This window comes from Chiloscyllium plagiosum, unplaced genomic scaffold (genome assembly GCF_037043375.1).
Source record: "Chiloscyllium plagiosum isolate Xiang-an unplaced genomic scaffold, Cpla_swu_hap1 HiC_scaffold_3, whole genome shotgun sequence".
In the NCBI taxonomy this organism is placed as follows: Eukaryota; Metazoa; Chordata; class Chondrichthyes; order Orectolobiformes; family Hemiscylliidae; genus Chiloscyllium; species Chiloscyllium plagiosum.
The window spans coordinates 153,410,120-153,422,675 of record NW_028270141.1 but is presented as its reverse complement, the minus strand read 5'-3'; the positions used below and the strand labels follow the sequence as shown (position 1 = coordinate 153,422,675).

The 12,556-nt window shown below is 43.9% G+C and overlaps 1 protein-coding gene across 1 annotated transcript in view; it reads left to right on the top strand.

Moving 5' to 3' along the window:
* The window catches only part of LOC122540179 (dynein axonemal heavy chain 8-like), a 1,258,818-nt gene that overhangs the window by 655,173 nt on the left and 591,089 nt on the right, over positions 1–12,556 (top strand). Inside the window, exon 33 of the mRNA XM_087976819.1 lies at positions 6,184–6,321. Coding sequence (XP_087832945.1) covers positions 6,184–6,321 — 138 coding nt within the window. The remainder of the gene's footprint in view (positions 1–6,183; positions 6,322–12,556) is intronic.

Below are 12,556 nucleotides of genomic sequence, written 5' to 3'. Positions count from 1 at the left end.
CGCAGAAAATGGGGGAGACACTAAATGAGTATTTTGCATCAGTATTCACTGTGGAAAAGGATATGGAAGATATAGACTGTAAGGAAATAGATGGTGACACCTTGCAAAATGTCCATATTACAGAGGTGAAAGTTCTGGCTGTCTTGAAACGGGTAAAGGTGGATAATTCCCCAGGACCTGATCAGGTGTACCCTAAAAGATGTAGCCTGTGGAAAGCTAGAGAAGTGATTGCTGTGCATCTTGCTGAGATATTTATATCATCGATAGTCACAGGTGAGGTGCCGGAAGACTGGAGGTTAGCTAACGTGCTGCCACTGTTTAAGAAGGATGGTAAGGACAAGCCAGGAACTATAGACCAGTGAGCCTGACATCGGTGGTGGGTAAGTTGTTGGAGGGAATCCTGAGGGACAGGATGTACACGTATTTGGAAAGGCAAGGGCTGATTAGGGATAGTCAACATGGTTTTGTGCGTGGGAAATCATGTCTCACAAACTTGATTGAGCTTTTTGAGGAAGTAACAAAGAGGAGGGCAGAGCAGTAGATGTGGACTTCAGTAAGGCATTCGACAAGGTTCCCCATGGGAGACTGATAAGCAAGGTTAGATCTCACGGAATGCAAAGATAACTAGCCATTTGGATACAAAACTGGCTCAAAGGTAGAAGACTGGAGGCCTGTGACCAGTGGAGTGCCACAAGGATCGATGCTGGGTCCTCTACTTTTTGTCATTTACATAAATGATTTGGATGCGAGCATAAGAGGTACAGTTAGTAAGTTTGCAAATGACACCAAAATTGGAGGTATAGTGGACAGCGAAAAGGATTACCTCAGATTACAACAGTATCTTGATCAGATGGGCCTATGGTCTGAGAATGGCAGATGGAGTTTAATTTTGGGAAAGCAAATCTTAGCAGGACTTATACAATTAATGGCAAGGACCTGGGGAGTGTTGCTGAACAAAGAGACCTTGGAGTGCAGGTTCATAGCTCCTTGAAAATGGAGTGGCAGGTAGATAGAATAGTGAAGAAGGCGTTTGATATGCTTTCCTTTATTGGTCAGAGTATTCAGTACAGGGGTTGGGAGGTAATGTTGCGGCTGTACAGGACCTTGGTTAGGCCACTGTTGGAATATTGTGTGCAATTCTGGTCTCCTTCCTATCGGAAAGATGTTGTGAAACTTGAAAGGGTTCAGAAAAGATTTACAAGGATGTTGCCAGGGTTGGAAGATTTGAGCTACAGGGAGAGGCTGAACAGGCTGAGGCTGTTTTCCCTGGAGCGTCGGAGGCTGAGGGGTGACCTTATAGAGGTTTACAAAATTATGAGGGGCATGGATAGGGTAAGTAGGCAAAGTCTTTTCCCTGGGGTTGGGGAGTCCAGAACTAGAGGACATAGGCTTAGGGTGAGAGGGGAAAGATATAAAAGAGACCTAAGAGGCAACTTTTTCACGCAGAGGGTGGTACGTGTATTGAATGAGCTGCCAGAGGATGTGGTGGAGGCTGGTACAATTGCAACATTTAAGAGGCATTTGGATGGGTATATGAATAGGAAGGGTTTGGAGGGTTATGGGCCGGGTTCTGGCAGGTGGGATTAGATTGGGTAGGGATATCTGGTCGGCATGGACGGGTTGGACCGAAGGGTTTGCTGAATGCTGTACATCTCTATGACTCTATGACTCTATGTTGGAGCTGTTTGGTAATCAACACCTGGAGTACTATGTGCAGTTCTGATCAGCAGCACAATATAGGAAAGATTTGAAACAAAACTGGAATTGTTGGCGAAACTCAGCAAGCTTGGAAGCATCTTTGAAGGAAAGTATTAACATTTCAGGGCACTTCAAAACTGATTACAGCTCGGAATGGTTAGGTATATATGCTGAAGATGATGTGGGGAGGGGTAGGAGTAAACGATAGGTGAAGTTGAAGCTCAGAAAGAGAGAGAGAGAGAGAGAAAACAATAGTTGGATAATGGTCAGCCTGAAAGAGTCAACAGTTGCTAATGAGGATCATCAGTAGCTGAAAATGGATTGATTGTGATAGCAGCCCATGTGATGACAGGGCCTTGTTTGTTGAGTGAAGAAAGGACATGGAATAAGGTGCTCAGGCCCTAAGAATATTGAATTCAATATTGAATCTTGATGGGTGTATCATCCACAACCGGAAAATGAAATGCTGTTCTTCTAGTTTGTGCAGAGTTTCACACTGAAGCACTGCAACAGCCTGTAACAAAGATATTGGCCAGACAACATGGTGGTGTGTTAAAGAGGCAGGCAACTGGAAGTTCAGGGTCATGTTTGCAGACAGAAGGTCAGTGTTCTACAAAGCGAGTGCCAGTTCTGTCTCCCCACTTTAGAGCTTAACATATTGTGAACAGCGAAGACAGTAAACCCAATTGATTGAAGTGCTGCTTCACCTGGAAGGTGTGGCTGGTTCCATGGATAGTGAGGAGGAAGAGATAAATGGGCAGGCATTACACTTACTGAAATTGCAAGGGATGGTGCCATGGGTGTGTGGAGTGGAGGAGGAGTCCCAGTGGGAACTGCCCCTGAAGAAGGCTGACAAGGAGGGGAGGGGAATGTGTGTCTAGTGTTGAAATCCTGCTGGATTATGGTGGATATCGGTGGACATCAAATGATATGATTTCACTAAGGGAATGCAGAGGATATTCATCAGAACGGGATGGGATGGAACAGTTTAGTTATGAGAACTATTATAATTACAAGCTCCGATTGTTTTCTTTAGAGCAAAGAAGGTGCATACTTCCAAATTGCATACTCACTCTAAAATCCTTGAATTCTGATGCTCCTTTCCCTCTGTGTGACATTTGACTATTCTTGAACTGCTGCAGTCTGCCTGCTGTGGATTGACCCACCGTGCCATGAGGAAGGGAATTCCAGGATTTTGACCCAGCAACGGTGAATGAATAGCGATATATTTCCAAGTCAGAATGGTGAGTGGCTTGGAGTGGACCTTGAAGATGGCAGTGTTCCCATATATCTGCTGCCCTTATCCTTCTGTATCGAAGTGGTCTTGGGTTTGGAAGTGCTGTCTGAGATATTTGGTGAACTTCTGCATTGTATCTTGTAGATAGTATACTATACACTGTTGCTATAAGCATCAGTGGTGGAAGGAGTGGATGCTTGTGGACCCATTACCAGTCAAGCAGGCTGCTTTGTCCTAGATTGTGTCAAACTTCTTCATTGTTTTTGGGTCTGTACTCAACTAGGCAAGTGGAGAGTATTCCTGAAGAAGGGCTCATGCCCGAAACGTTGATTCTCCTGCTCCTTGGATGCTGCCTAACCTGCTGCGCTTTTCCAGCAACACATTTTCAGCAAGTGGAGAGTATTCCATCACACTCCTGACTAGTGCCTTGTAGATGGTGGACAGGTTTTCAAGAGTCAGGAGGTGAGTTATTCACCACAGTATTCCTAGCCTCTGACCTGCTCTTGGAGCTACTGCATTTAATTGGTAAGTTTCTAATCAATGATAACTTCCAGAGTATTGATAGTGGGGATTCAGTGATGGTAACACCATTGAATGTCAAGGGTCAGTGGTTAGATTGTCTCTTGCTGGTGATGTCATAGCCTGGCATTTATGTGTCGTGAATGCTGCTTGCCACTTGTCAGCCCAAGCCTGGATATTGTCCAAATCTTGATACATTTTGACATGTAATGCTTTAGTGTCTGAAGAATCATTAATGGTGCTGAACATTGTGCAATCATCAGTGAACATCCCCACTTCTGACCTTGTGATGGAGGGAAGGTCATTGATGAAGCAGTTTAAGATGGTTGGGCCTAGGAGACTACCCTGAGGGAATCCTGCAGAGATGTCCTGAAACTGAGATGACTGACCTCCACAATCACATCCATCTTCCTGTGTGTCAGGTATGACTCCAACCAGTGGAGAGTTTGCCCCCAATACCCATTGAATTCAGTTTTACTAGGGCTCTTTGATGCCACACTTGGTCGAATGCAGCTTCATGTCAAATGCTATCATTCTCACCTCACCCCACTGTAATTCAGCTCTTTTGTTCATGTTTGAACCAAGGCTATAATGAGGTCAGGAGTTCAAGGCCCTGGTGGAACCCACACTGGGCATCACTGAGCAGGTTATTGCTGAGCAAGTGCTGCATGATTGCACTGTTGATGTCATCTTCCATTGCTTTACTGATGATCAAGAGTAGACTATTAGGCATGTTGAATTTGTCCTGCCTGCTTTTTATGTACAGGACATACTTGGACAATTTTCCACATTGTTGGATAGATACCAGTGTTGCAACTATACTGGAAGAGCTTGGCGAAGGGAGTGGCAAGTTCTGGAGCATAAGTCTTCAGTACTAACGCTGGAATGCTATCACAGCCCGTAGCCTTTGCTGTATCCAGTGCCTCCAACTATTTCTTGATACCGCGTGGAGTGAATCAAATTGGCTGAAGACTGGTATCTGTAATGCTGGAAAACACGGAAGAAGTCAAGATGGATCATCCATTCTGCACTTCTAGCTGAAGATTGCTGTGTATGCTTCAGTTTTATCATTTGTACTGATGTGCTGAGCTCTTAAATCTTTGAGGATGGGGATATTAGCGCAGCTTCCTCCTCCAGTAAGTTGTTTAATCATCCACCACCGTTCACAACTGGATGTGGCTGTACTGCAGAGCTTAGATCTGATCCATCGGTTATGGGATAACTTAGGTCTGTCTATCACTTGCTGCTTACGCTGTTTGGCATGCAAGTAGTCCTGTTTGGGTGGATTCACCAGGTTAACACCTCATCTTCAGCTATGCCTGGTGTTTCTCCTGGCATGCCCTCCTACATTCTCCATTGAATCAGGGTTGTTCCCCCGGCTTGATGATAATGGTTGAGTGGAAATTAAGCCAGTCCATGAGGTTACAGGCTTTGCTGGAGTACAGTTCTGCTGCTGTGGATGGCCCACAGCATCTCATGGATGCTCAGTCTTGAGTTGCTAGATCTGTTCGAAGTCTGTCCTATTTAGCAAGATGATAGTGCCGCACAACACCATGGTGGTTATTCTCAAAGTGAAGGCGTGACTTCGTCTCCACAAGGACTATGCGGCGGTCACTCTTACCGATACTGTCATGGGTGGATGCATCTGCAGCCAGCAGGTTGGTGAGGATGAGGTCAAGTATGTTTTTCCCACTTGTTGGTTCTCTCACCACCCGCCGCAGACTCAGTCTAGACCCTGTGTCCTTTAAGACCGAACCAGCTTGATCAATAATGCTGCTGCTGAGCCACTTTTGCTGGTGAACATTGAAATCTCCCACCCAGAGTATTTTTAGCACCCTTGCCATCCTCAGTAATTCCACTAAGTGTTGTCCAATATGGAGGAGTATCGATTCATCAGCTGAGGGAGGACAGTATGTAATAATCAGCAGGAGGTTTCCTTGCCCATGTTTCACCTGACTTCATGGGGTCCTGGATAAAATGTTGCTTGACTAGTCTGTGAGACTGCTCTCCCAATTTTGGCACTAGCTCCCAGATGTTAGTGAGGAGGACTTTGCAGGGTCGTCAGGGCTGTTTCTGCCATTGTCTTTTCCAATGCCTATATCGATGCCAGGTGATCTGTCCAGTTTCATTTCTTTTGAACTTGGTAACGATTGATATAACTAAATGGTTTGCTGGGACATTTCAGAGGGCAACTGAGCGTCAACCACATTGCTGCAGGTCTGGATTCACATGTAGGCCAGACCAGGTGAGGATGGCAGATTTGCTCCCTGAAGGACATTAGTGAACCAGATGGTTTTTCCAACAATCAGCAATGGTTTCATGATCATCATTAGACCCTTAATTCCAGGTTTATTGAATTCAAATTCTACCATCTGTCTTGGCAGGATTCGAACCTGGGTCTGTAGAACATTATCTGAGTCTCCGAATTAATAGTCTAACAATAATACCACCAGGAATTCACCTTCCCTGGTTTGATCCTTCTCTTTTTACCTCTGCCCTCTACCCTTTTGGCATTGTTCTGAAATATCTTATTTTCTCCCTCTTCCTTACATTGCAAACAAGATTGCCCTTGATATTAAATTACAACCCAACATTCCTATGTTACAGCTGTAATAAAAGGGTCATCTGTCATCTGACTTACAAATAGGTGTAAGTGTCCGAAGAAGAGATAGAATGTTGCCCTCCTACTTGATTATTAGTTGCTGATGTGGTTTATGTTTTCCCTCTAGGAAGGAGCTGGGATTGCTTCAGAAATTGTATGGTTTATACGATGCAGTGATGACTAATATTAATGGTTACTATGATGTGTTGTGGACTGAGCTCGACATTGAGAAGATTAATGCTGAGCTTTTGGACTTTCAGAACAGGTAACAACTTAACTGGCCTACAAATGTCTAAATTAACTATTGAGTAAAACATATGTTTAAATGCACATTATGAAGTGTATACCAATTAACTTTCAGATGGAAGCTTTTACTGGACTTGCACCAGTAAGATGAGGGAACAATGAGTGCCCTTGACATTAACATAGGAACATAGTCATAACAATAGACCATTCAGCCCATCAAGCCTGCTCCACCACTTAATGTGATCATGGCTGATCATACATTTCAATGTCTTCTATATTTCCCCAAAACCGTTAATGCTGTTGCTAACAAAAAACGATCAACCTCTACTTTGAATACACACAAAGACTGAATCTCCACCACCTTCTAGAGTAGAGAATTCCAAATTTTCTTAGCACTCTGAGTAAAACAAATCCTCCTTATATCAGTTCCAAATGGCATCCTCTATTTTTCAAATTTTGTCTTCTGGTTCTAGATTCTCAAACCAGGGGAAAATCTTATCTGCATCTACCTTGCCTATTCCTTTCAGTATTTTGTATGTTTCATTACGATCATCTGTCAATCTTTGAAAATTGAGGGAATGCCAGCCAATTTACCCAATCTCTCTTCATTAATAGTCTTGCCACCCCAGGAACAATTCTGACGAACCTACATAGCACTCCCTCTATGGCAATATTACCTATCCTAACATAGATAGACCAAAATTGCACACAATATGTTACAGTCTATTCAGGCTTATATACAATTGAAGCTAGATTTCATTACTCCTCTACACAAATTTTTTTGGCGGCGGTTAGAGTGGGAGGAGCAACAGCGAGGACCAGAAGCCCGGCAGGAAGGTAAATTTTAAAAGATATTAAAGCTATTCTTGGGAGTTCAGCGTTCCTCATTTTCTCGGCGACAGTTGGAGTGGGAGGAGTGAATGCGAAAACCAGAGCCCCGATGGGAAGGTAAATTTTAAAAGATTTAAAAAGTATAAAAGCTTACCTCATGTACAGACAGAGAGTACACTGAGCAGGAGCAGATACGGGACTGCTGGGTAAGTGAAGCTTTATATTTGGATGGTTGCTTTACCCAAAGTGTCTCCCACCTGTCCTCCTCCACCTCTAACCAAAATAAAAGATTCTGTGTGCTGGATTGGTAAGGTGACTAGTTTCTTTTTTTAGTTTTTCAGTAGTCTCGTTGGGAATTTAGAATAGTGGGAATGGAGGTTGGGGCAGTTAGATGTTCCTCCTGCAGAGTGTGAGAGGTAAGGGTCACCAGTAGTGTCCCTGCTGACTGCAGCGGTGAGATGTGCATCCAACCCCAGCTCCTTGAAAAGCGTGTTAGGGAACTGGAGCTGGAGCTGGATGAACATTGGATCATTTGGGAGGCGGACGGGGTTACTGAGAGGAGTTACAAGGAGGTAGTCATACCTCAGGTAAAAGAAGAAGGTAGATGGGTTACCATCAGGGGATGGAAAGGGAACCAGCAGGCCATGAAGGGATCCTCTGTGGCCTTTCCCCTCAACAGCAAGTATACTGTTTTGGATACTGTTGGGAGTCGACTTAGCAGGGGTAAGCAATGGGGACAGGTTTCTGGCACAGAGTCCCTGTTCTTAGAAGGGAAGGGCAAAGAGGAACAGATCATTAATTGTTGGGGACTCCATAGTTAGGGGACAGATAGGAAGTTCTGTGGGAATGGGAAAGACTCATAGTTGGTGTGTTGTCTCCCAGGTGCCAGGGTTCATGATGTCTCTGATCATGTTTTCGAAATCTTTGAGTGGGACGGGGAGCAGCCCCAAGTCGTGGTCCACATAGGCACTAACGAAATAGGTAGGAAGAGAGATGGGGATTTAAGGCAGAAATTCAGGAAGCTAGGGTGGAAGCTCAGAGCCAGAACAAACAGTGTTGTTGTCTCTGGTTTGTTGCCATGCAACATGCTAGCAAGGCAATGAATATGGAGAGCGAGGAGTTGAACACATGGCTACAGAGATGGTGCAGGAGGGAGCTTTTGGATTGCTGGATAATTGGGACTCTTTCTGGGGTAGGTGGGACCTCTACAAATAGGATGGTCTTCACCTGAACCAGAGGGTACCAATATCCTTGGGGAAGAAATTTGCTAATGCTCTTCGGGTGGATTTAAACTAATTCAGCAGGAGGATGTGAACTGAAATTGTAGTTTGAGTATACGGGAGGTTGAGAGTAGTGATGTCAGAACTAAGATTTCAACATCACAAGAAGGCACCGACAAACAAGAAGTTGGTTTGAAGTGTGTCTACTTCAATGCCAGGAGCAACCAGAATAAGGTGGGTGAACTTGCAGCATGGGTTGGTACCTGGGATTTCAATGTTGTGGCCTTTTCAGACATGGGTAGAGCAGGGACAGGAATGGTTCTGGGATTTAGCTGTTTCAGCAAGATCAGAGAAAATGGTAAAAGACAGGTGTGATGTGGCACTGTTAGTCAAGGACAGTATTATGGTTGCAGAAAGGACATTTGAGGACTCATCTACAGAGATAGTATGGACTGAGATTAGAAACATGAAAGGAGAGGTTACCCTGTTGGGAGTTTTCTATAGGCCTCCAAATGGTTCCAGCGGTGTAGAGGATAGGATAGCAAAGATGATCATCGATAGGAGCGAGAGTGACAGGGTAGTTGTTATGGGGAACTTTAACTTTCCAAATATTAACTGGGAATACTACAGTTCAAGTACCTAAGATGGGTCAGTTTCTGTCCAATGTGTGCAGGAGGGATGTCTGACACAGTATGTAGACAGGCCAATAAGTCCACATTAAATTTGGTACTGAGCAATGAACCTGCCAGGTGTTAGATTTGGAGATAGGTGAGCACTTTGGTGATAGTGACCACAATTCAGTTATGTTTACTTTAGTGATGGAAAGGGAGAGGTATATACCTCAGAGCAAGTGTTATAGCTGGGGGAAAGGCAATTACAATGCAATTAGGCAAGATTTAGGATGCATAGGATGGGGAAGGAAACTGCAGCGGATGGGCACAATTGAAATGTGGAGTTTATTCAAGAACCAGTTACTGTGGGTCCTTGATAAGTATGTACTGATCAGGCAAGGAGGAGGTTGTTGGGCCCGGGAGCCGTGGTTTACTAAGGAGGTTGAATCTCTTGTCAAGAGGAAGAAGAAGGTTTATGTTAGGATGAGATGTGATGGCTCAGTTGGGCCACTTGAGAATTACAAGTTAGCCAAGAAAAACCTAAAGAGAGAGCTAAGAAGAGCCAGGAGGGAGCACGAGAACTCATTGGTGGATAGGATCAAGGAAAGTCCTAAGAATTCTACGAGTATATCAGGAATAAAAGAATGACTAGAATAAGATTAGGGCCAATCAAACATAATAGTGGGAAGTTGTGTATGGAGTCAGAGGAGATAGGGAAAGTGCTAAATGAATACTTTTCATCAGTATTCACATTAGAAAAAGACAATGTGGTCAGGGAGAATACTGAGATACAGGCTTCTAGATGGGATGGATTGAAGGCATAAGGAGGAGGTGTTAGCAATTCTGGAAAGTGTAAATAAAGGTATGTCCCCTGGGCCAGATGGGATTTATTATAGGATTCTCTGGGAAGCCAGAGAGGAGATTGCCAAGCCATTGGCTTTGATCTTTATGTCGTTCATCATTGTCTACAGGAATACTGCCAGAAAACTGGAGGATCGCAAATGTTGTTCCCTTGTTCAAGAAGGGGAGTAGAGACAACCCTGGAAATTATAGACCTGTGAGCTTTACTTGCGTTGTTGGTAAAGTGTTGGAAAGAGTTATAAGAAATAGGATTTATAATAATCTGGAAAGGAATCATTTGATTAGGGATAGTCAATACAGTTTTGTGAAGGGTAGGTCATGCCTCACAAATCTTATTGAGTTCTTTGAGAAGGTGACCAAACAGGTGGATGAGGGTAAAGCAGTTGATGCAGTTTATATGGATTTCAGTAAGGCATATGATAAGGTTCCCCATGGTAGGCGATTGTAGAAAATACGGAAACATGGAATTGAGGGTGATTTAGCAGCTTGGATCAGAAATTGGCTAGCTGAAAGAAGCTGGTAGTTGATGGGAAATGTTCATCCTGGAGTTCAGTCATTAGTGGGGTACCGCAAGGATCTGTTTTGTCTACTGTTGTTTGTCATTTTTATAAACCTGGATGAGGGCTTAGAAGGATGGGTTAGTAAATTTGCAAATGACGCTAAGGTCGGTAGAGTTGTGCAGGACTTGGGAGGTCATGTTGCGGCTGTACAGGACATTGGTTAGGCCACTGTTGGAATATTGCATGCAATTCTGGTCTCCTTCCTATCAGAAAGATGTTGTGAAACTTGAAAGGGTTCAGAAAAGATTTACAAGGATGTTGCCAGGGTTGGAGGATTTGAGCTATAGGGAGAGGCTGAACAGGCTGGGGCTGCTTTCCCTGTAGTGTTGGAGGCTGAGGGGTGACCTTATGAGGTTTACAAAATTATGAGGGGCATGGATAGGATAAATAGAGAAAGTCTTTTCCCTGGGGTCGGAGCGTCCAGAACTAGAGAGCATAGGTTTAGGGTGAGAGAGGAAAAATATAAAAGAGACCTAAGGGGCAACTTTTTCACGCAGAGGGTGGTACATGTATGGAATGAGCTGCCAGATGAAGTGGTGGAGGCTGGTACAATTGCAACATTTAAGAGGCATTTGGATGGGTATATGAATAGGAAGGGTTTGGAGGGATATGGGCCAGGTGCTGGCAGGTGGGACTAGATTGGGTTGGGATATCTGGTTAGCATGGACGGGTTGGACCAAAGGATCTGTTTCCATGCTGTACATCTCTATGACTCTATGATTCTAAGTGGAAAAGTATGAAGTGATTCACTTTGGAATGAGTAACAGCAATGCAGAGTACTGGTCTAATGGTAGGATTCTTGGTCGTGGCGATGAGCAGAAAGATCTCGGTGTCCAGGTACATAGATCCTTGAAGGTTGCCACTCAGGTTGATTGGGTTGTTAAGAAGGCATACAGTGTGTTAGCTTTTATTGATAGAGGGATTGAGTTTTCAAACCATGAGGCTGCAGCTGTACAAAACTCTGGTGTGGCCACGTTTAGAGCATTATGTACAGTTTTGGTCACTGCATTATAGGAAGGATGTGGAAGCTTTGGAAAGGGTTCAGAGGAGATTTACGAGGATGTTGCCTGGTATGAAGGGAAGGTCTTGCAAAGAAAGGCTGAGGGATTTGAGACTGTTTTTGTTTGAGGGAAGAAGGTTGAGAGGTGACTTAATTGAGACATATAAGATAATCAGAGGGTTAGATAGGTTGGACAGTGAGAGCCTTTTTCCTTGGATGGCGATGACTAGCACAAGGACTATAGCTTTAAATTGAGCGATGGTAGATCTAGGGCAGATGTCAGAAGTAGTTTCTTTACTCAGAGAGTAGTAGGGGCGTGGAATGCACTGCCTGCAACAGTAGTAGACTCACCAATTTTGAGGGCATTTAACTGGTCATTGGCTAGGCACATGGACGAGAATGGAATAGTGTAAGTTAAATGGGTTTCAGTTTGGTTCCACAGGTCAGCACAACATCAAAGGCCAAAGGGCCTTACTGCGCTGTAACGTTCTATGTTCTATAAATCCTCCTGCAGTGAAGACTAACATTCCACTAGCTTTCCTAATCACTTGTTGCACCTGCACAAGTTTTGACAAGGACACCCATATCCTTTTTTAAATTGATGCTTTACAACCTCACATCATTTAAGAAATACTCTGCACATCAGATTTTCCTAATCAAGGCAGTATATTTGAGTGTGGCATCAAGAAGCTTTCACAATAATCTGAGTTCCTGAAAATCAGGATACAACTCTCCACTAATCCTAGCACAAAAACAGATGATTTTGGTTGTTGGAAGCCAACTAACGCAGCCACAGGACTGAAGAGTTTCTTAGGGTAGTATCCTAGGCTCGGCTTCAACTGTTTCATAAATTATTTTCCCTTCAACATGAACGCAAAAGTGGGATGTTTGCTGATGTTTAGTGTACCACACCAATCACATCTTCTCATATACCAATGGTCTCATGTCTCCAGAGTTCCTGGGCTCTTTGATGAAAGTAACAGACAACTAAAGTACATTCTCATTAAATACAGGCAGATATGTACAAAGGATATGTGTTATTCAATGCATTCACCTAACAGAAGTCCACTTTACCTTTGATACTGCCCCTTGCTCCCCACCATCTCCCAAAAATTAGCGGAGCTAAGTGGTGATTAAAATTCCCTCACTTGAAATATATGCACCAAGCAAA